This window comes from Cylas formicarius, unplaced genomic scaffold (assembly GCF_029955315.1).
Source record: "Cylas formicarius isolate icCylForm1 unplaced genomic scaffold, icCylForm1.1 PGA_scaffold_9__14_contigs__length_23061073, whole genome shotgun sequence".
Classification (NCBI taxonomy): Eukaryota; Metazoa; Arthropoda; class Insecta; order Coleoptera; family Brentidae; genus Cylas; species Cylas formicarius.
The window spans coordinates 19,308,680-19,333,489 of NW_026844365.1; the positions used below are offsets into that span (position 1 = coordinate 19,308,680).

Here is a 24,810-nt window from a genome sequence, read left to right on the forward strand (position 1 = left end):
ATGACTATTTTTTGTGTCTCACGCACTAGTCTGATACTCTATTGTAGTTCTTTCTCTGTGAGGTGAGCTCATGGTTGCTGCTTGACTGTCTAGATAAACTAGCGGAATGTAATAGCCATGTGTGTATAGAGGGCAGCAAGATGGCTGACAGACAGGCAGAGGATGGGGCGCTGAAAGAGTCTTCCGTTGGAAGTGCAGACACTGTACTGAAAAGAGACCTGGATAAATGACTCTCTGCATTGGAGTCGAGAATACTGCCATCTAAGAAGACACCAGCTGCGAGCCATTTTGTTATTAAGATTACTAGAAGTTCAATGCATTGAGCCAGAGGAATTATTCAAAACTCCCTATAAAAGACGTACCCGCACTTCCTCGAGACTAGGGGAAAATGTGCGGGCATAATGGATCGGAATGTTTGGGACGAGGTCGATCCACATGGACATGGCTAACTATATCCATATCTCGCATATTTTTGAAAACAAGTTTTAATGGGATGCTAATGTTTCCATGACTACCATAATAAAATTGATGCTGATGGTAAATTCTAATTACACAAAAGTTTTTCATTTGTTTTCTTTTCTCATATGAGTAATGGCGAAGATATGTGATTTACCCATATGGGCAAAACTTTTCTAGTTTCTTTTCGCAAAGCAAGAAGTGAGACTCAACGGTCTGACATTACGAGCCATTGACGTTCCTTTATGTGTGCCTCAGGGTACACAATGTGGTCTAGTGATCTGATATAGATTGTCTAACTTTTAAGCGTGATATGAATTCAATTTATTGGTGATCGAGATTTAATGCTTGAGATTTAAGAATAAAAAATGATTCTCTATAGGTTTCTCTAGAAAATAGACAATAACATTATTTCTGGAACTCTAAGATCTGTAGGAGCTGAACAGAATATTGGTTATTGGTTATTGGTTAATATCCATAGTTTAGAAGTTCCTAGTGAATAGTCTAAAGCATGTTCGACTTAATTTAGTTAGTTTCCATAATTTCCAAGTTTCCATAATTATCCTACTAATAATTCTTCTAGATTCCTACTGAATTGGTTGTTGATGAATTGAACTTGCTGACGTTTTACCAATAATGTTATTGGCTTCTTCGGAAGTTTAATTGAAACTGGCACGCATTCTACTCTGTCCCTACTTATATATTGTTTGAGAGGGCGGAGCTTAACGTTGTCTAGGATGACTGATTCCCATATTGGTGAAAGGGAAAAACTTGAGTCGCGGTTAAGATTGTTTGGTTACTTATAGTAGATTTCTATAGATTCTCGGATTTTTCGTTTGTAGAAAAAATGATTACATGAAAGAATTTTAGTTTTATCCAATAAAATTTGACGTCCGGTTTCGTAATTGTGTTCCGCAACAGCTGATCAGTTTAATGGTCGTAGTCTTAAAATTATTTTATGTTCTTCGAGCCTAGTTGATATTTTACGTCCGATCTCTCGAAAGTATTTTTGATATATTTTTGATGATATTCTGTAAACTTCTGGTGTCCAAAACGGAATTTTGTCTTTGACGGATGGAAGATTTTTGGACAAGTGGTAAGTGTGGTTTTCACGTTATATTTATTAAAAGACAATTGGAGTTTCCATATGCGGCAAAGAAGACATTGGAGAGACCGGACAAAAAATATCAACTAGGCCCAAAAAACATAAAATACCCTTAAGACAAATAAACTTATTAGCAGTTGCCGAACACAATCACGCCATGGACATCAAATTTTATTCGTTAAAACTAAAACTATCTTTCTATCTATCTATAGAGTAACTAAAAAATCTTAACCTCAATTCAGGTCAGGACCTTTCACCAATAATGGATTCAGTTATCCGAGATAACGTTGAGGCCCCTCCTTTATCTTCGCCACCTCAAAAAACATATAAGCAAGTGTAGAATACGAGCCAGTTTCAGTAAGCTCCGAAAAAACCAACAGGATGATTGGCGCAACGTCAGCTAGTTCAATTCATCAACAACCATTGCAGGAGGAATCCAGAGGTTTTGTAAATAGTATTACAGTGGACTGTGGAAATTTTCATAATTATGTTATGTAATTGATTTTGTAAAATGGTGTAATATTATGAACTAAATAAAACCTTTTGAAGAAAAGGTAAACGCTAACGGTTAATTGAAATGCTACGAGCTACGGCGACTTACTCGAAACTGCCACAGGGCTCGAACTCCGACTAGCAGGTTTCGGCGAGAACTGACCAGGGCGGGGACTTAGGGAACGTTTCGGAGTATCCGGAGGAGTACCGTTACCATTCGCGCCATGCTCGGCAACGGGTCTTATAGCATCAGACATTACGTCACTGTGAAAATAAAAACATTAAACTACCGCAACGCGAAAAAAGTTGACCACCTACTTCTTAACTTCCTCGGACCGCGACATTTTGGGCTTGGTTTTGATTTTTTCCCGCCTGTCCCTTTTTAGAAATTTCGACGATTCGTTAGTTTCACCGAATACAAACGGATTGGTAGATAGGGACTCTGTGGCGCCACCTTTGACGGTCGCCGACGACTCCTGAGCGGAAAAGTTGAAGTCGCCCGACTTGGGACAGGAAAAGTTGAACACTTTCCGCGACTCGGATATTTGCGGTTCGTCCGAATCGTTAACGGTGTCCAAATATAAAATATTGTCTCCGATCGCTAGCGACCAAGCTTCACTGTCGGTGCTGAAGCAATATTTTTCCCTCGTCGCCTTATCGAGCAACACCCAACAACCTTCCGAATTCGCAACGTATTCGCTGACGCCGACGCGATTTCCTAAAACCAGCATGCCGACCGGCGGCGCCTTGAGACTCGGTCTACTGCGCACGTTATGCCCAGAAGCTCCGCATTTAATCACTTTGTAGTTAATTTGGGAATGTTTGCTTTTGTCTTGGATTTCTGGTATTCGCTTGGTGATCGTATCGGTGATCACTTGATCGAGAATCGATTTTGGTTCTTCCACCGGAAGCAGTAGGGTTTTGCCCAAGTGCTGGTTGTATTGCAGACACCAGGCTTCGATTATGTGAGCCCCGCAATATTGCCTTATAGTGTCGGCGGAAAGTCTCAGCCACACCCCGTCGTCATTATGGATCTAGTAGATGAATAATGAGAAGTGAATGGCGTCACACGGTCTAATATAGTCTATGGTGTTCATATGGTAATTAAAAAAATTTATATAAATAAATTTTCTACTTCTATCACCATACGAAAATACATGACTTTTATATATAGGTTCTGCCAAGAAGAGGACGGAACTGAGCCAGAGGATGTAGCGAGATTAAGCTCTATACAACTGTAAATGGCATTACAATCAATCCTTTGAGTCACAATGGCATATAGTCTAACTCTTTTTGTATGACTCTATCGATAGAAAACAGACCAACTTTTGGTTAGTATTGGCTCCTTTCCTAGCCCTCGTAAACTGATTTCGACTAATACTAATTTGGCCTGAAATTAGTTTTGACTGGTGAATACATAGTACCGATATTACTCGATACAGAAATCAAAGAGGCCAGGGGTACTATATAGAACATCTAATACATTATAAAAGCAAGCAATAACACTAAACTGAAGCAGTAGGAAAGTTCACAGAATTCGACCCAGAACCTTAAGACGAACTATAGGAAGAAAACATTGGAAGTTCATAAGCTTATATATACAAACAACTTCCCTGTTACAGATTTCCTTCCCCCAATGAGAAAGGCTAAAAATAATTATCAAGGAGCTATGACACCAGACTGTCAGTTGTCGCACCAAAAACTAAACAGATTAGTTTTGGTGCCAAATCCTACTCAACTATCTGATCTCAGAAAGCGCGCCTATCATTGCATACTAAGGAAGAAAATCAACAAAACTAACATTAATTAACCGTGTCTCGACATTAAGTGTTGAACAACGCAATCAGCATCCCTAACTACACATGAGAGACTCCATGAGGCCACTGCTGCCAGAGACGATTTATATACGCATAATCCTGAAAATCAGAACCATAGCATCCTAGGGTGGTCAGAGTAAAGCAGTAAATGTGATGAGACGATATACGATGTCCAAGGATAAGATGATATAGAACGCTAAACCAAAATACTTAGAAAGTACAAACTATAATGTCGAAGGAAGTGGAGTTGAGGCAGAGCTCCGAAGTGGATACGTTGGCTGTCCATAACGATCATAATAAAACCTGTGACCGCGTTCCTAGTAGACAAAACAAAAGCAGGCTACGGATGCAACAAGTTTATATGACGATTACATGTGATTTTCAAATATATAAAAGGCGCAAAGTGAACATCTATAATCTATTGGCATGTGGAGCGACAAGTGTGCGACGAAGTGCTCTCAGCTGCTAGAAATGGTCCTAAAGATTGTAGCATTCTTGTAATATTCTGACTTTCTTTACGATGTTAGGAGCAAGTGAGCTCAGACTAAGATTGATCTACGGGATTGCTATATAAGGATAAAATTTGAAGACGAATATATGCATGGTACATACTTGGCTAGGTAGGGCATATTCCAGGTTCAAATTTGAACTCTCAAAGAAGAGCGACTGGACGGCTCTAAAGACGCTAAAATCACCTCAGTGATCGGCTCAAGAAGCTGCTATGTGAGTTTATTTACGTTATGAAGCCTAAATAACAACTTTGATTGGATTGTAGGCAAACCGTCTAGCAAACAGCTCTGCTGTTTGAAATAGACAAAAAAAGAAATGGATATCTGGCGTACTAACTACAATAACGGTGACCAACCAACGACTTGAAGAAATAGATAGAATGACTTACGAGGAAATGCACAACCTACATACTGGAGACTGCAACGTCAAACACCATATTATATGATATATTAGAACTTGAACTCTTGAAGGATATTCGTTTCACCAGCTTTCCATTCGATTATCATTTTCAATTCACGAAAGCCTAACCAAAAATAACTTTACCTCGTCAATAAAAACGATAGTTCCGTTAACATGTACCACGCCGATCTGTTCACTCTGCAACGACGGGTGGGCTCTTATCCGAAGCCCGGCGGAGTTTTTGGCTACAAACTTGCGCACCCTGTTCGGCTGGTTACTGGCTTTCTTGCTCAAATTCTGGTTGGGAGGAACCATTCCCTGCGGCGGCTCTTTTACTTCTACTTTGAAGGCTTCTTCCATGTCGTAGCCGTCGATGGTCACCACCATGGAGTAACAGCCTACGGAGGCGGGCGTCCAAGTTGCGCTGTACGTCCCATCGCAATTGGGCCGGACCAACATATTCTCGCTCGATCTCTTCACCGGAGGCGAGGTATACCTTGAGTAAGGGATTAAGGAAAAACTTGAATAGAATCCAGATTAGGCCACTTTGTGTGCCACTTCAACCGGAGAAACAATTTTAATATTTATTAGGTTGTACCACGCAAATGTGCAGTTTGCAAAACTATTTAAAGCGGACGCTTGAAGTAAAAACTTTTTAGTGTTTCCTTCTTTGAAAATAGTGAATTAGTGACTATGTAGAAACATTAATGAGTCACTTTCATTGGTAATTGGGATTGTTTAAATTAATAGTGTGTAAAATTTGATGCCTAATAGACTTCTTTTAGTAGTAGATTTCGTAATTAGGCACCCACATGGCTTTTATTGACTATTTTTCTCGAATTTGTCCTTCGATCCTGAGATTAACTCATGAATTATATTACGTCAATTCAATAACACCCTGTATTCTCATTTTGCGTATTGTTGCGAAACCTAACCGAAATCTAAAGTGTACTTTATTTACTTGACTTTTATTTTATTCTGGTTGTAAATTGTTTGATTAATTTATTAATTATTTTATTGCTTCAGAATTCTCCTACATTTTTTAAGGTGGTATAAGTGATAAAAGAGTATCACGTTTCACTAGTATCACTGTTATGTCCGCGTCTAGAGTAAATTCTTTTCCTAATGAAATGAAATCAAAAAATAAATAATATAATAATAAATGTATGAAAACTAAGTGAGCCAAAATGATCTTTTAAAAATTATGAAAACAGATGAAAAGAAATCTCGGAAGTAAAAAGAGCCTATATTTAATGATAATATATGGCACTAGGTAGATATTAATTTTATTATCTATCTAAAATAATGGAGCCGAAAAAAAACAATGATACTGTTTCCTATTAAATTGCCCTATCGATAAATATTAGCCCTAAACCTATACCTATATCAGTATATATACCATTGTTATCGAAAAGCAAAGAAAAAGAAACTTTGAAATCAAATAGCAATTCCAATCCTGTTACTTTTATTTGGCATTGACATCACTTTCGCTATCGCTTTCGATTGGTTCAAATTTTAAACATTTGGAGCTACTTTAGCTCTATAGGATGAATTGTTTTGATTGTCCTTGAAAAACTGTTTAGCTGTATTTCAAGCTATTTTGTGTAATCGCTCATTGTATTTGTGCAAAAATATAAAAGCTTTAATTACTTCTCAATATTATTGTCGTTATATTTTGCTACTTTGCTACACAACAACATTTGCTACGTAGCAAATGTTGTTGTCTATCTAAATGGTTAATAAAGTTCTATTTTATTCTTTTCTCTTGGAAATTAAATTAAAATAAATAACGGAAATGTGTGTTTCATTTAAAAAATTTAAGGCGACTTCCGCTAGTTAATTAGTTAGATATTGAACTGTTTGATAATTATAAGGCAGTCAAATTATCATGCCGGTTGTCCTTTTTTTCCAATGCCAATGCCATAAGTTTTGGATATAGGAAAATCTATTTGAAATTAAATTAAAATAAATATTTCTGGGTGTTTATTAATTTTATTTAATGGAAAACTATTATATATCGCAATTATGAAATAGTTGACATTTTTCTGAGTATAGGTGAAGTTACGTTTCTCAGCTAAAACGATTAATTTATATCTAGTTCATGTACCGAGTCAATAAACAGATCTCTGTGTCAGAAGAAAATTTTCCACAAAAACAGGTCTACAACTATCTTTATTGCTCATTCCAAAGATACTACGTATAGACTTTTTGTGTAGAAGCACAATCCTCTCCAAATCGGAAGAGTTACCGCAAAACAGGAAGTCGAGATTGATCGAAAGTATGATAAGCCATCAGTGCATCACATTCGTAGCAGTATTTAGCTAAGCTTACTACCATCGCTTGATATGGGGCGTCCAATAAAGCCTAATATCTTTTTTTAGTCCAAGATAAAAAATACTCTGTTTTATTAATGTGTATGTTTTATTGTACATTTTATTTTGTTATAGAATATGTAAATTAGTGACAGCTCTGTACGCTTGCCAAACATGAGGTATGAGGTGTTTTAAGAATATTTAATAAAAGTTCATCGAGGGCACCAAAAGCCTTTATTACATTTGTCTGCATTCTATTAGTATCTTCGCTACTAAACATCAGAGTTGTATGATCTGCATACAATTCGCCAATTCACACAGAGGTCATTTGTGGACATAATATACGTATTGGAACCCTTAGCAGCAACAATATGTCTGCCATAAAAATCTGTCTCAACTACCTGCAGACAACAATCCGTGCCTTCCCTAATTTTAATAGAAATAAACACATGACAAGAGTTCACTTTTTATCATTAAGTGATAAAAAGTACCATGCCAACCACAACTTGATAAATAACCCGCCTCTAGCCTGAATTTTATTTTAAAAATATTATCGACTCATGCAACGAATACTATAGTAACTCAGAAAAATTTATAAACGAAAAAAAATTTAGAAGACTCTAATAGAAAAAATATTAATCGATAGTAATAAAGCAAATAACTTAAACTTATCTTTCTCAAAAGTAGAAATAATGAATTACGTTGCATGCATTCGAAAATATAAGGCTCACCTCAGCTCCTCGAAAGAGTAATTTTGGTACGGTTTCATGACGGTGATGGCGTGGAAGCACATCTTATCCCTTACGGTGGATTCGTACGCGTGATGCAACGGAGGAGGCGGTAGACCGCCAAAAGTCAACGGGTCCGGTTGGCTCACCCTCCTCATTTTCCTCGCTTCGGAATCGCCCAACTCCTTCTTGTCTATTGGTAACGCTTTGACATCCACCTTCATGTTGGGCACGTGCACCAGATCCGAGTATTGGTCCCTAGTAAGGATCGTGATGATCGCGGGCCAACCGCATCGTAACTCGTCTCTGTTGTAGAGCACTTGACACTTGGAGGGATCCACGCGGCTTCCCGGTTGAAGCCACTGAGCTAGACGAGCTCCGCTAGAGCCGGCGACGCAGTTCACAAAGTCCCGAAGAAAGAGACGTTCGTTTGAATGCACACTAGAAGAAAACCAATTGGTTGAACTAATGAAAAATAATAATTTATATTTCTAATTCTAACACAACAGTCCAAGTTATCAGACTGTAATGATTGGTCATTCTGGCCGATTTGAGCAGAATGTATTATGTACTTAATAAGTCTAAACTTAGGCAAAATTCGCCACCATTCGTGAGATATCGCGGTTTCAACTATTAGAAAATTCATATTTTACATAATATGCATAAATTTACACACCACCTTGCACTTGACGCATTTTTTTAACGTGTTTCCCCAATAGGTGTACTCCACCATCCATTGTAATGAAGAAAATTTGATCAGATCGTATCCTATTGATTGAAAGTATGGTAACATTGATAATTTTCAAAGTGGAATATGTTGTTTTCTTCTAAATGTTGTTACAATAAATAATTGTCTTCATCTTCATTTTATTCTTCTTGCAGAATCTCTGTTCGCTATTCTAATAAAAGGTGCATCTCTCTTCATTAGAATAATAAATAATTTCTTCTGTTGTACTTAATTCAATATTGGAGCAAGTCTGGCCCTGACAATTAATGCATACTGACGATCAAAATAATCCCACTTTTTGACAGCCACAAATGCTGACAGGCAGTAGCAGATGTTCGAGGTAGACAAGACAACTGTACTGTTTTATTGTATCTTTTTTTGTTGAAGCACAATAGATTGCAAGAACAAAACGAATTCCATTTGTAACGATATCGAGTGGAGAAGAGTCATTCTTTGTAAATACTTCTGCGCAATCAATTAAATCATTACTTTTTTCGAAAGTTTTAAATAATGCTGTTCTACCTCCTTTAATAAATGTTGATGTACTATCGCAACCAGTAACTGCATGTAAAAATAATATGTGAGCTTGACATTTAATTTAAATGGAATCTTTAAATTCCATTATAAAAACCTTATATATTTTACGACAAACTTTCTGCTTTCTTCTTTTCAGCTTTTGCTTAATCATCACAAAATAAACAATATCTTTTAAAATTAAAATCTGGCTCATTTACTCGTGCTCTAGTATAAGGTGGACTGATCATGGATGTACTACCTTGTTCTGTCTCACATTGTCTTTTAGTGTCACTAATGCTACTCTTTCGAGTATACATTTTACGACACTGCATGTGGACTGTCACAGATTACTTGTCTTTCAAATATTCAAAAAGCTTATCATTTCTTTCAACACTTGCATCAATCAAAGTTTTTATTCCACGATCAACAATAACAACTTCACTTTCTTTCAAAGGTTGATCACAAACGAAACAAACTTGTGACATTTTGTTAAAGTCATTTGACAGCACAAATTAAGATGAAAAATATTACCAATAAGCACGTATGCTCACTGCAGAGGAATTTTCAAAACTGACGTTATTTCCAAAACTTGACGATGTCAAGCTGGACAATAACAAAATAAAGTAAAAATGCAGGTATATCATTATATTTTTCTTAGGATCAAACTCATACTCGGTCCTTAAGACCTCTTTGTCCCTTAAAGCGTTCTTGGAATGAATTTCATTTAAATGACGGTTTAAGTAACAAGGAAGCTTCAAGGAACGACGATAAATTTGACCCTCAAGTCTTTTATTAACAATATGTAATAATTATAATAAAAATACGGTTGAGAAACATTATTTAAAATAAAAATCATTTTTTAAGTAAATGTTCAAACAACCCCCACTAAACAATATCCTCAGTGATCATAAAATTCATTTCTAACATTGCTTAATTGATAATGTGAAATCCTGTCTTATTCTAAGGAAATAGCATTTCTTTTTAAGTGACCCCACATTAAGAAACATTTTTTTTTTTAAATCCCTTTTGTTATTTGCTTTTTCAAGCATTTCACCCGCAATAAAATATTCAAATCTCTGTTGTCTCTTTCTTCTGCTCTATTATCGACATTTCAATATTTTTCAACATTTGCAATTACTTATTATGGTGCCTTTGGACTCGAATTGGGTAATAATACGCTTAATTGTTGAAATCCAAGGTATAATTGTAGAAGGAAAATAAACTAAAAACATTTTAGACACTACTCTACCAATATGATTAAATTATACCTAAATCTAATAATAATTATAATAATAATAATTATTTTGTCCTAAATAAGTAAATTTTTTATTCACAATCTAATCGTTTCACTCTCAGGGTAATTATGACTAATTATAGTGCAAACAATGCAAACAAATTTTAAAATGTACTGTACTGGTTTTTCCAGCTCTCAATACGTATGTTATTTTTATCACATTTTTAATTAAATTTTACTTAAACTTAACGCAGAAGTAACATTTTCTGCTCTTACATTTTATTTTACTCGTTGCCAGAAATGTTGTATGGGATTGAAACTGTTTCTCAAGTCAAAAATGTCTTTTTCACGCTAGTTTTGATCGCAGTTTTAAAGGGTTTATAAAAAAAATTAATTACAAAGAGAGGAAGTCTACGACCTGACCAGTGCTGAAGTTAATAGTCACGTTACTAATTGCACAAGACGGAACCAGTGGCGGGCCACATTGGAAATATGATACGGTTAAAAAACTGATTTTAAGGGGAGTCTTTTTCACTTTTTGTGATAAATTAGAAGATGTTCGTCAAAAACTCTCCTTTAAAGCTTGCTTTTAATCCAGATTGTTGGTTGAAAATGGAGTTTGAGGTTTTTAATACGGAAATTGCTGGTAAAGATGATTTTATGCGAAATCTGATAGCTAAAGGTCGAATTTTCACTGACTTTATGATCATTTAAACGAGTTTCATTAATAATTCTCATTTTGAGATGGCAATCGAAACGTTCAAATTGGTATATAGATACTATTTGTTTTATTATATAAGAAGATAATATTTTAATATGTCGTGAAATTTGTTCCATGTCAGAGTGTAAAGTCCCAACTTTTCATTTGTTCAATTTTGATAACGTCATATAACGTAGGTGGTACATACTGGGTGTTCCGCAAAAGCGTGTCAATACAGAAATATATTTGTTTAAATAGAACCCCTGTATATTTTTGCATTACGGAAAAACTTGAATCGATAGATATACGGAAAAATTAACAAAAGTTGAAGAGTGATAATATTTAAAAGTAATAGTAATTCTAGTTAAAGAAACAGAATTCAATTTGGAAAAACCCTTATGAAATAATTTCTTACGTGCTTTAATGATGTCATATTTTATTCTCGACTATCCTATTCTATTTCTTATATAGAGGGAGCGGATGGACAGATCTATAAGAGGAAGGGGTGTTCTTTTAAATATGTTCAATTTTTTGGCAATGTTGCATTAAAATTCAAAAATAATTACCGTGGCATAATAAACATTTTTTGGAAGAAAACCCACGTTATGAAATATTTACTTACGAGCTTTACTGAATTCTTGATAATACGTTTGACTATCTTGTGATATAGGAGATAGTAATTCGAGCTTCATGAAAATTAGTATAGTTAGGTTTTATGTAGTTCTGAATAATAATTCGTTGACACTTAATGCTTAAAGAAATGCCCAATAGCCCTTCTCGGTATATGGCATCAAAAACTAGTCCCAGTTGGCCATGACTTTAGATTGATGTAATAAGCAACATCAGATTTTAATTCGTTTTTAAGAGATCCATCAAAGAATTATCAAAATCAAAACGTTTTCACGAGGATGTAGAGCCTTAAGCAGGAGGCAAACAATAATTCGTATAGATAGGTTTTAAGTGCAACTGATTCTATAAAAAATCCCTAATTGGACCTCTCTCTTTTGTTAAATAGTCCCAGTTGGCTATGGTTTTACGTTGAAGCAATAAGCAATATCCAACAAAAAAATAAATTAAAAATTGAACCATAAACAAAGATTTTCTTAAGTGGAAGGCAAGTACTGCATATTTGGTGTTTGTGGCGCAATACAATATAGAATAAAATATAATAAACAAAACTAATATAGGGTGAAAAATTCAAATCGAGAAAGTAGTTGGATGTTCTATTTAAGGAATCAAAAAATTTAATTTAAATTTCGTTAAGTTGGCAAGATTTTGTGTACATACAAAGATTTCTTTGAGGAATCAAAAATTGTCAAAATATACGGAGAGGTTTCATTAAAAAAAAAAATATTTCTGTATTTCCAAACTTTTACGGAACGTTACGTATAATGGAAAATATTTTTAAAATGAATGTACAATTTTTCGAAATTGTTCGTGTATAGATACTGAAAATACCGATCTTTTTGGAACCAACATAAAAAAAATACTAAGAAGCCATTGCTCGCTTTCAGCAATAAGACCTGTCATTTCAATTCTTGCATTACGGCTCTTATCTCACCTAATAGATAAGATAAGAATGACTTTGTAAAAATTGAACTGAGGTGGCTTTTACTTGATGAAAATCCATTTATCAAAATAAATAAGAACTGAAAGTTCAGATTTTCACGAAATTATATATTTTTACATGATCATTGTTTCGACAACACCGTGTCTTTATCAAATGTAATATTTACAAACTACCTGGTACTATATATACCGAAAAAAAGTTAAGCAATACATTTGAATGTCTCATTTTGTTAATCTCCATGGCTTCCAATAAATTTAATTTTCCACTTTTTGTGGATGTATATAAAATATCAAAATTGTCGTCAAAAATGTCTTTTTCTGTGTTTAAGTGTGTAGCATAATTAGAATCTAGACTATTATTTTTAAACGCTCTTTTATGTTTATTAATGCGTTTCTTGAAGGATCTACCTGTTTGTCCAACATAAATTTTAGGACAAGATCGGCATTTCAACCTGTAGACACCTGATTTTTGAGATTTTGGACATTTCGTTTGATTGTTTTTTAAACATGTTCCTATTGTGTTGTTAGTTCTGAAAGGTATTTTTAAATCACATTTTGACGAATGTTTTGAAACTTTTTCACTAGGTTCTCCTATGTATGTAATTATTTTAAATTCTTCGAGTTCTGCATTAAGTTTCAGATAAATAGGCTTTACTGTTGTCTGAATTTGTTTTTTATTTATAATTTTGTCTATAATGGCCGTTGTTCAGTGAAATTTGTTTAATGATATTAAGTTCTTTGTTGTAATTTTCTATTGACAGTGGCGTATTAAGAAGTCTGTGTATAAAAGAGTGAAATGCAGCCATTTTGTGTGTATAAGGGTGATTTGAGCTGTTATGTATGTTGTCCGTGGGTGAAGGTTTATGATAAATTGACAAATCTAATTTGTTTTGCGCTTTCGTAATAGTTAAGTCTAAAAAATTAATAGAGTTATCCTGTTCAATCTCGATAGTGAATTTTATACGATTATGTAGCAAAGCAATCAAAGACATCATCCACGTATCTATACGTATCTTTAGAGATGTAAATCTGTCCATTAAATTCAAAATAATTTTGGTCTAAAGATACTATTAAGCATTCTAATAAATCTTGTTTCACCAATGGGTTAACCTGTTTCCGAGTTAGGGTGGAATCTACTAAATCTATCAAATCCATAGGTGGAATACTGGGAAATAAGTTTTGTACATCAAAAGACAATAGTGTTGCGTTAGAGAGGATTTTGATATCTTTAATTTTGTTGATTAATTCAAAAGAATTTTTTATTGCAAATTTTGGTTTAAAATCTGTGTGGAACTTTAAAACATTTACTAATTGTTGAGAGTTTAACTGCTGGAGCTGTTACATAAGACACTACTGGTCTAATGGGCATATCTTGTTTATCTAATTTAACTAAAGAATATCATTTCGGCGGTTGTGGATACATAATTGTTAAAAAATATTTGTCTTTGTCACTAAATAGTGTGATGTTAGTAATTACTTCCTTGACTTGTCTTTGATATAACTCGGTAGGATCGTGTTTGGTACATTCGAAAAGTTCTGGTTTAAGAAAATTGTTGGTTTTTGAAATATATTCTGGGAGATCGATAGCTATGACTGTCTTCCCTTTATCTGCACGTCTAAATACTATGTTATTTTCAGAAGCTTCGTTTTTCATGGTTTTTACTAGTAACATTTAGAAAGAGAGATAGTTTATTATATTCGCTAATACATGTTTGTTTAAATTAGAATCGTTAATGTCCTTAATTGCTGATTCACAATCGATCCCTAAATAGTCTAATTCTCTCTTAATGTTCGAGTGCTGCAAGTTAAAGTTGAAATCTTTTTCCAGAATTTCAACTTCATTTTTTGAAAATGTGTCTGTTAAGTTTATGAAGCTGTTGAAATTGGTGGTCGGTATACTTTGTAATAACTGGCTTGCTTTTAGATATTTTTGAATTAGAAATTAATTTGTCTAACTTTAGTTTTTGTCTAAAAAACTTTTTAATTAATATTACATTTGATAAAGACACGGTGATCTCGAAACAATTGTCATGTAAAATTATATAATTTCGTGAAAATCTGACCTTTTAGTTCTTATTTATTTTGATGACTTTGTAGCGGAGTAAAATTGAAATATAAATTATTTTATTATAATATATATAAATTATAATATTGGAAAAAAGTAGTTTAATGTGAAGAAAAGTGGCAAAAAAATTTTATTACTCATATTCTTAAACTAGAGCAAATGTGGAATTGTTAAGTGTCAAGTTAAGACGTTAAATTGGGAAATTTCCGGTACTTTAATTATGGGTTTGGGAACCATCAGTTGTTGTCGGTAGATTTTAGTCACGGATGTATATTGCCATTTGTTGATTCTGATGGTCACGTCATACGTCTTATTCAATGAATTTATTGATACTATTCTGCTCGTTTATTAAGTACTTGACTCCGCTCGTGACTAAAATGCCGTTTATATTATTTGCAGTTGCGCATTCCAAATGTAATAGCGAATTTGCATTTCAAATCATTGCCGAGTCAGTACTGCAGAAGACGTGGGCTGTCTGACATTTTGTCCGCTTTATTGGCCTCTTAACCCAGAGAAGTACAAAAACCATATAAGGTAACAAGGATTTTCCAAGTTCGCATGAAGGACTTCACGTGTTTTAACCTGTCGAAACTAGTCGTCTCTCTTAGGTATAAGCACACGGCAAGCACTTCCATTCCGTTCTTACGTCAGGTAGTAAATTTTGTGGACATTGTTCGTTTGTTTAGTATGGGCACTGACAAGCTTTTTATTTGACGCATTTCTATAGAAATTTGTAATTTGCAATAAAAAAGTTAAATGAATGAAATAGTTTGCCCTGAAGGTACAAATAAAATATGTAGAGACTGTTTATTGTCACCGTAGTCTAGAACTACTTTAGTTTAATCTATGATAGTCGCTAAAACCTTACGGATACGCATGACTTTCTGTACCATTCACCGCTAAATAGTACGCAGTTATCGGGAAACGAACAAAGAACGGGTCCGGCAGTGGATACACTCATACCGCCAAGAAAAGAGCTGTAAAAAGAGATAGTAGGACAACAGACCGCACGGGCCATAGGCGGCGGTACGGAGGATAATATTGCAAGACCCAATGTTGTCCGTTTCGGCTTGTTTTTTTTTTGTGAATTTTCTTTAGATTATTTTTATGTTATCAATTTTAAATGACATGTTTTATTGTGCATTCAAACCCATTGATAGATTGATTGATTGATTGATTGATATTTCATTAGGGTCTTAAAACCGTGATAACCTCTCCCCTAAGAAACAACTTCTCGTTTTTAACTACAAACTTTTATTATCCCTGCAGACTATAAAAAGTCATTGAAGCACACTAAAAAAGGAAACACAAATTTCAGTGTCCGCAGTAAATAAATATTAAATTATTAGTGTCTAATTATTAAGCTGATAATGTGAGCACCGATACTTATTTGTCAAGTGATGAAATTTAAATTTTTATTATTTTCTTATTCTACGTATTTGTCTGTGCTTTTTGTCCTTTCAACATTGATTTGGGTATGCCACAGTGGCATCTAAAAAACATGGGTACTCAAGCCCTCCATTTGTATGTAGTATACGTAGAAAGATATCAGTATCACACAAATTATAGGGATATAGATTATTATCAAAGTGAATTTAACCCTAAAGCAACTGTCCCACCTTCTTAACTCGCTTTTTCAAAGAACGTTTTCATATGTTCGTAACAATCATAAAACTCCAAAAGAGGAAATTATAAACTGTGCTTTCTGCTTTTATGATTTCCGTTTTTAATAGCACTTCCGTTTGAGGTAATCTTAAATAATCTCAATGGTTTCGATTTGCGGACATCTTTCCCATCTATTATTTTGGAGCTATATTTGCGGACATGATTTGGATTCGTCTAAGTCATATATAAGAAATAAAACGAAAATGAAAGGAAGTAAAATAAACAAAAGTATTATAAACTGGAGACCTCGGCAAAATAAAAGAAAGAGTAAGAGAGTAAGGTCACCGATGACGTGAGCGGATGATTTAAAAAGGTATGCTTGCAAGCGACAGACAGAGGAGAATAAATTAGACTTTTGTACAAAGATTGATTGTTTTTTTTTTCAAATCGATTCTTACAAGATTCTTGCTTTTTATCAATTAGGAATCTTAAAACAACATTGGCAATTGGAATAATATTTTCCTCAGTTGCTCCAACACCAGAACTAGGGGCCATTTGAACAAATACAGCCTAATCAATACGTTAATGTAAGTTATATTTTAAAAAGTATTTAAAAAGCAACCTTAAAAGGAATTCAATTATTCCATTTTCTGTGTATCGCCATGCATTAAAAAACAGTTGGGTATGTTGTAAAAAATAGAAATAATAAGAAGAAAAACGAAAAAGGAATAGTGTTTTATTTCAAACACAAAAGAAAAATTTCGCATACCAAATTTACATTAATTTACAAAATTCGATATAATTCTAATAATACTATACGATATTTTTAATGAGTTAAGATATTATAATATAATGTAATATTATACAATCTACGACATGCACTCTATAAAATTTTGTATTAATTAGACACTAATGCTATTTATTAAGATAATTCTTAAACTGAATGGCATAATATTTTACGTCGAGGCATTGGATTGAATATTTTGGGTTCCACAACACGACAAAGAGCTTTCAAAAGCGGTAGTAAGTTGCAGACCAAAGTACAAATGTTTCCCGAAGATATCGAAGGGTACCGCTCTCCAGTAGTTTGTGAAATACAACAATCTATATTTTTCGAATTTCGAATGCAGTTGTAGGACCGTTCTATTAATTGCGAAGAAAAATTCGAACTTTTTTGTATTTATCAGTTGGCGCGTGCCCAATTCTATCTCTTCAATTTTACATTTAGTGTTCTTTGATTTATTTACTTTTACCTTTCCTTGTGCTTTTGCCCCTAAATTTAATAATTATTTTTATTATTCATCGCTCATTGTTGTTACATTATGTTTTATAGGAAATAGTTTATTTATTGTGTTTAGGCTCAAAGCTATAGGTTTTTATATTTTGTAAAATGAAGGTTGTATTGGAAGTTCCCAACTATTAAAAAAAATATCTAATAATGGATAGCTGACACCCGTAAATTCACTTAGATCTTAATGAACACGTTATGAATAAATATATGTTTTTTGTTTTAGTTACGAAAGTACCTTGTGCTGTTTTATTATTCTTTTGCTCGCTCCATATTCACAGCAATAAGAAACAAATTGAACATTGCAGAATGTCCGACAGTGACAGTTGACACAAAGAATAGATAAAGCGTTTTGGTTTCTAACTGCCTGAATTACTTTTCAGCACATAACCCTAATTTTTAAACAAATCTAACAGAAGCATAATTACAATTCCAGAGAATCAAAGACGAAAATAAAAAACAAGAGAAATAGAATCAGAAATAGCTTAATATACATCATAAAACCGCTGACATACATTTATCGTTTTGTTCGGGCCAATTTCCTTAGCACTTTAAAAAGAGCGAAGTAGTTCCGATATACAAAAGGAAAATAGTAAGTGCATGAGTATGCATTTCTTATACTTATGCTTTTTTTGAACTAATTTGGTTTTTGCGGTAGAACCTCATATATTATGGCAGTGACACCGGGAGAGTGCCCTGTCGGAATCTTTTGTGCTTTCAGTAGAGCCTTTGACTGTGCACTGCAGGGACAGTGTTTTTAGTGGAAAAGATCTTTGCCGTCACATTAATTCGTCTGTAGGTGTTCCACAGGAATCGATTTTGAACTGAGGTGCCTTTTACTTGATGAAAATCCATTTATCAAAATAAATAAGAACTAAAAGTTCAGATTTTCACGAAATTATATATTTTGACATGACAATTGTTTCGACAACACCGTGTCTTTATCAAATCAAACATCAACTTTTAGTTCTTATTTATTTTGGATCGATTTTGGGTCCTGTGCTATTTACACTCTATATATGATATAGAAACCATTTCTACAAATTCATATTTTACCCTACATGCTGATGACACTTCCAATGTCCAATGCAAAATGTATTATTCTCGCATTGAATCTCTTCTGCGATACGGAATAATACTGTGGGGATGATCTACACAATCGACAGAAGTGTTTTTAGCACAGAAAAGAACAAGTTAGTGTAGGAATTTATTTAGTAAATAAAAGTTTGTTCATATTTAAGCTGATATACCCAGTTTAAATATGAACAAACTTTTATTTGTATTTGTATTCGAAAATAAAAACAACTTTACTCAAAACACCAAACATCAAAACAAAATTCATATACCTTTTGTCAAATATAAAATTTCGTCTAGATCACCCTGTATACTAGGGCGTTAATCGTCTTCCTGAAAACAACTTTTATTCCTGACTCGTTAAAGTTTGCAACAATAGTTCCCACAGTGAAACATTCTAATAGCGAGATTGCAGACAATTTTCGTCGTATTGCTGACCCGCCAGTATTTTCCAAAATCTTTGATGCTTTGGTAAAATAAATAATTGAATTTTGATAACAATACAGTTTTTGTAGAGAGTCAGTTTGGGTACCGTATTATAGCGATTCTGGAAAAGGTTTTGGAGGCTATTGATGGTTAGGTTATTCCCTGTATGATCTTGTTGGATCTTTCGAAGGTTTTTCATTGCATTAACCACGAGTTTCTTATAAATAAATTTGGATTTTACGGTATAAAACGTCAAAATGTTAGCTTAACATGTTTTTGAACCATAATTTGTTTGGCTTGGGATGCGTGCGTTCAATTTTTTTCCTAATATACATTAACGACTTAGCCTCGAACATAAGTCACATGTAGTTTCTTTATATGCAGATGACACAACAATTTGGATAGAAATTTAAGTGACGCATTATCTGCAAGTACTCTGGCGATTGTTGATGCAAAAGCGTGGTTTCGAATGGTCTTAAATTGAATCACAATAAATCAGAAGTTAATGCTAAACTTCTGGGTGTGACATAAATGGTAGGACTTAACCGGTACGTACATATAGATATGCTGGCCGGTAGATTGAACAAAGTTACATTTCAGATTCGAAAACTTATTCAACTTTCAACTTCAACTTCAACTGTTGAGCTTTAGCGTTTTATTTTAGTAACTTCATTAACGTGATATCATATAGTAATTTGTTGTGGGGAGACTCTTCAGAGACACATAGAATTTTAAAAATTCAAAAAAAGATTGTTCGAACTTTGTGTGGTGCATAAAGTAAGGATCGCCGTAAGTCACTATTTGAAAATATGAAAATACTAACCGTGCCTTCAATTTTCATCTATCAGCATGAAAATAAAAAGTAACGAGTTCCGACTTTCACATGTATGATACCACACCTAAAAATGATCTGGATGATAGGGAACCAATCGTGTATAACAAAATACCAGCAACTCTCAAAAACAACTGTTCCCCCAATCAATTTAAAAAAATTATAAAATACATTTTAACCGAGAAATGCTTTTATAACTACAAATATTTTTTTCGATGTAACTTTGGGAGCTACATAAATTCTACATTGCGTGTGCGGAAACTGTTTGTTATATACGTTGCATGTTTCGTTTATGTTTATACATGTTTGGGCAATAAATTATTTTATTTTTATTTTAATTTTTTTTTTACATAACCTTGTGATTATGTGATTATATTTTTTTGTCTCTATCCATTTGGTCTGTACTTGTCATTGTAAACTTTTTTTATTTGACAATTCCTATACGAATTGTTAAAAAAATTGTCTGCATAAAAAAAAGTATTATTATTGTCATTGTTATTATTATTAACATTGTTCTTTTCTTAATAACTGATTAACTGATCCTTGTTTGTATATTTATGACCCCACGCACAGTCACAATTAACTTAGGAATGGTCCTGTAGATCTATAACGAGTGCCCACGGAGCGTCGTAGCTATGAATGAAAAAAATCGAGAATGAAACGGTTCGACGTTTATTTTTACATCCGGAATCGAGCAGCTGATAACCTCCGCCGCTGCTCGACGAAAACACACTCGGGCAAGACCATGCAGGCCGAAGGCAACACAACAGCACCCGATAGATTAGACAGCATCAGTCTAAAACGGTCCTTCGTACGGAACGGCATCGTACTTTCACGCGAGGCAACTGAATCATCGACGCATGCGGGCAGCGCGCGCAATGTTTATTAAACCGATGAGGTCCACGGGGTCCGAAACCTCCGCGCGCACGTGATCCATCCGTCGGGGTGCCATGCGAACGCCGACGACATGAGTGCGAGATTATTTTTTGCGGTGCTTCTATGGGTGACAGTGCTGGCCGTGTTTGGATTATCGGCGGCGACCCGTAAGGGATACACGTTGTGTGACGTCCCGGGATGCAATTGCACGGTGCCTGCGGGTTCGTGGAAGAACGTCAATTGCAATCTGCACGACGATCAGGTTCGTTCTCGATTGGCGTAAGGGTTTTTTTTGTCGGGAACACGTCATTGATCAGTTGGTTTCGGCTGATTTGGGGAGCAGTTACTTTCGGAGCACCCCTCGTATCACGACTGTTCTGTTAGATTATTGAAAAAACTTTATTGGAGGTTATCATGTGTTTCTAAATGTCGCGAAGTAATAAAACGAGGGATTTCGTGCAGAACGGCCAATTTAAGGGTCGTCTATGGGGTAGGTAGGAAATTAACCCATAAAGCCATGTACCTTAATGAATTTGGTATATTAAAAACCATTATATGTTTTGTTAATCGATAATGTCAACAGTAATAACGATATTCATTCCAATGAGAACAAGCTTTAATAATTCTTTATGAGTGAAAGAAAAAGTCATTCTTTCCACCAGCGGATTTGAATTTATGGTTAAAGTTTTGTAATTTGATGATGGATAGACATTTTTCAGATAACATCTATAAAAACAGCAGTACGATTTTTAGATTTATGAAGAAATATATTGAGCCTCTTATTCGGAATACTATTCGTGAAATAGAACATCCAAATTTAATAATTTAAAGATGTCGCTACTTATCATCGTAGTTCTAAATATCAGTGAATTTTTAAATAGAAATTTTAGAAAATGAATTGAGCAAAATGGCACATTTTGTGTCCAGCAAGGAGTGCGGATTTAAACCCACTGGACTTTTTTTTGTGATGCTCTTTAAAAAGTAGCATATAAATATAAGCTCATAGAAGTTTTTGCATTACAACAATTTTATATTAAATTCCATAAATCATTTCCATTATTCAAAATGCAACATTTTGAATAATGGAAATGTGGAAATTTTGTACATAAAATCATTAATTTTATTTTGGAAAGATTTTGTCAAATTGTCAGTGTTTTAAAAATGAAATAACGAATAATTTTTAATTATTAATTAATAGATACAGTAATTTCTTTTTAAAAAAATATTAGAGACCCATTCAGAATTCAGGTTAAATGTAATAATTCATATACGTCGTCGGATTTGTCTTTTAATGAACTATCCGAAAATGCACAAATATACAGTGTGTTTGATAAAAAGAGTAAGAAAAGTAAAATTTTGCGAACCATCGCAACCGCGAATTTGATAAAAATATTAAAATTTTGATGAATATTGTCTGAGAAAAAATATTATTTTGTAAAATATGTTACGCAGCATAATCTTTGACAAGTTAACATTCCAACATAACCTGAATCCCGCAGTTATTCGCTAATAATGGTGCATTAGAGACAGTTATATAGATATTTATATATCATATATCTTTGGATTCGTATTTTAACGAGGTATTTAAGAGTGTAATTAAATTTCGGTGTTAAAAAAAGAAATATATTTGTAATTGAGTGACAAATAAAATAATACAAAAGCGGCACAGCAATCCTCAAATGATAATCTGATAATCTCCAAGACAACGTGCATGAACTTATTATTAGCGTAAATTTTCCGATCTCGACCAAGAAAAAAAAATAAGTAAAGTAAAAATTTTGAGATAAAATTGGGACACGAGCGGTGAAATTTGTTTGAGACAGGACCTGATTGTTGCCCGACACCAGCGATGTACTGCTGGCTACGATGCGCTACATAAGACTCCGCACTCTGTTCTCACTGTAACTTGGCTATAGTCTTCTTCAATTCTGATAATCACGTAAAATCTATAAAAACTCTGCAAAATTATTTACAACAGGAACAAGCCTTATGCAATAGCTAAGTTTGTTTCTGTATGAAGAAAATCAATATATTGTATTGCTTTGCTTGCTTTGAAATTCTAAAATATATGAAAAAGGCATTCTCGAAATAAAACTAAAAAAATCCACATAGTGAAACTAGAAAATTCAATAACAGTTGGCGAAAAGTCGCTGAAAGCTGCCCGAAAGTATCATAAAAACATAAAACCTCGCATAAACCTGAAGCTTGGATATTAGAAAAATATATAAATTTAAGAAAATTATAAATGAAATAAAATAAAATATTTGTTACTGTTTTTTCTTTTATTTGTTTGATACTTGCTTGGATGTGTTCTTGTGCCCTTGGTAAGAAGCGTATGTTTTGAATCAACATTATTATTATTATTATTGTTATTATTATATTCCAAAAGAGGATTTATTAGTATTTGACTCATCGCTCCCTGAAATTATCATATGAAGACGTAAATGAAGATGTTTTCGAAGGCGTCTTTGGTGAAATAGTAAAACATCTACCGACTAATACAATAGTGGTTATGGATAATGGGGGCTATCATTAATGAAGCAGATTATCGAGAATATTATTGTTAGGTTACATCAAAAAATGGTAAATGCAAAAGTTGTATAATTTATTCTGTGATTGTATTTATTTAATTTAATAGAGAAGAAAATGCGTGTTAAAACATTTCCTGATGCCTTGTAGATATATTATCCACAAACATTTAACGCTATAATAGATTTTTTCTACTTCCTTCTATAAAATACCCAATTATACACCGATCTAGCATGTGGGAAGCGTCACTTTACCACGGAAGTTTCTTGTTCCACGGATCCGAGCCACTTCGAATATTTCCGGAATATTACTGCACGGGTTTGGGAGAATGTTTTCGGAGATTTTACCGCAAGGCGGTAGTGAATGTATTCTTGTTTTTTTTGCAAACATGTACCCAAAAGCTAACGGTCTTTGAAAAAGTATAGTATGCAACACGTTTCGTAAACTTTTTAAGTCATTCGCTTATTAAACACTCGCTCCACACTTTTTGGATAATATACAGTTAAAATAGGATATTTAATTTCTTTTTATTTAATTTCTTGTATTTATGGCCATTAATTTCGAACCGATAACAATGGACAAACTACCTAAATCGACCTGAAAGCTTTTATCAGCCCATACCTAAGGGTTAGGCGCAGGGCTTAGTCTTTTCAGTTTGCGGTAGGTAACACTGAACGTATAAACTGCAAGTTTAAACCAGTTGTCGAGATCGGAAGCTTTTGCGTTTGAGATATAAGTTTATTGCAACGTTGAATCCTAAACACATCTCTCTCTCATTTTCGAAGCGGGTGACTGGCAAGCTCGCTGGCATGCAACGGTTGAGTAGCTGTCAAATTACATAAACCGAGATTAACTTGCCAAAAATAATATATTATGCAACAACTGCGGTAAACGGCATTGGACTCACGAGCTTAATAAACGTGTACATTTTTGTAAAAAAACACGAAAACACTCACTGCGGAACATCCGATTGCTCCTAAACCTATGTTGTAAAATTCCGGAAATGTCCGAAGTGGCTCGCTTTTGTGGAAAACGAAACTGACGTGGTAAAGTGACGCTTCCTACACGCTAGATCGGTGTGTAATTAGTATTTTACAGACGGAAGTAAAAAAATATTTTTATCTATAAAATCCATACTTCAAACTTATTTTACGCGAGACCAAACTTTCACTGGCAACATCTGTCAATATTCCGGTCATAAATTTATTTACACATGGGTCTCAATTTTCATATAATGGAAGTACATGTGTGATCCCTTTTGAAAAACGACACAGGATCGCCCTGAAATTCTGGTGGTTCCGTATCTTCGAAAAAGTAACTCCAATAAACACTTTGTTGAAGTTATTACTTGTAGTAAAAAAGATAATAATTAAACTATATAAAAACTGTTAAGGATGGAATAGATAGAAGTAATCGAATTACATTGCCAGTGCGGAAAATGAAATAATGTGTACTAATGTTCGGAGGAAGGGGCTTATCAACACCGCTTTTTCTTTTATATTATTACATTCATTAGTTTTGGTTAGTTGGTTATTCCAGAACAATATGTT

General features: G+C 33.9%; 2 protein-coding genes across 3 annotated transcripts in view; one reads left to right on the forward strand and one right to left on the reverse strand.

Moving 5' to 3' along the window:
- The window catches only part of LOC132707144 (E3 ubiquitin-protein ligase MYCBP2), a 218,337-nt gene that overhangs the window by 26,123 nt on the left and 167,404 nt on the right, over window positions 1–24,810 (reverse strand). For both annotated transcript variants that reach the window (XM_060678856.1, XM_060678855.1), the window contains 4 exons: window positions 7,823–8,260; window positions 4,924–5,275; window positions 2,372–3,087; window positions 2,163–2,317 (listed from right to left, as the gene is read on the reverse strand). In XM_060678856.1, coding sequence (XP_060534839.1) covers window positions 2,163–2,317; window positions 2,372–3,087; window positions 4,924–5,275; window positions 7,823–8,260 — 1,661 coding nt within the window. The remainder of the gene's footprint in view (window positions 1–2,162; window positions 2,318–2,371; window positions 3,088–4,923; window positions 5,276–7,822; window positions 8,261–24,810) is intronic.
- LOC132707628 (uncharacterized) overlaps window positions 20,648–24,810 on the forward strand; it is a 68,064-nt gene continuing 63,901 nt past the window's right edge. Inside the window, exon 1 of the mRNA XM_060679540.1 lies at window positions 20,648–20,993. Coding sequence (XP_060535523.1) covers window positions 20,823–20,993 — 171 coding nt within the window. The 5' untranslated portion in view covers window positions 20,648–20,822. The remainder of the gene's footprint in view (window positions 20,994–24,810) is intronic.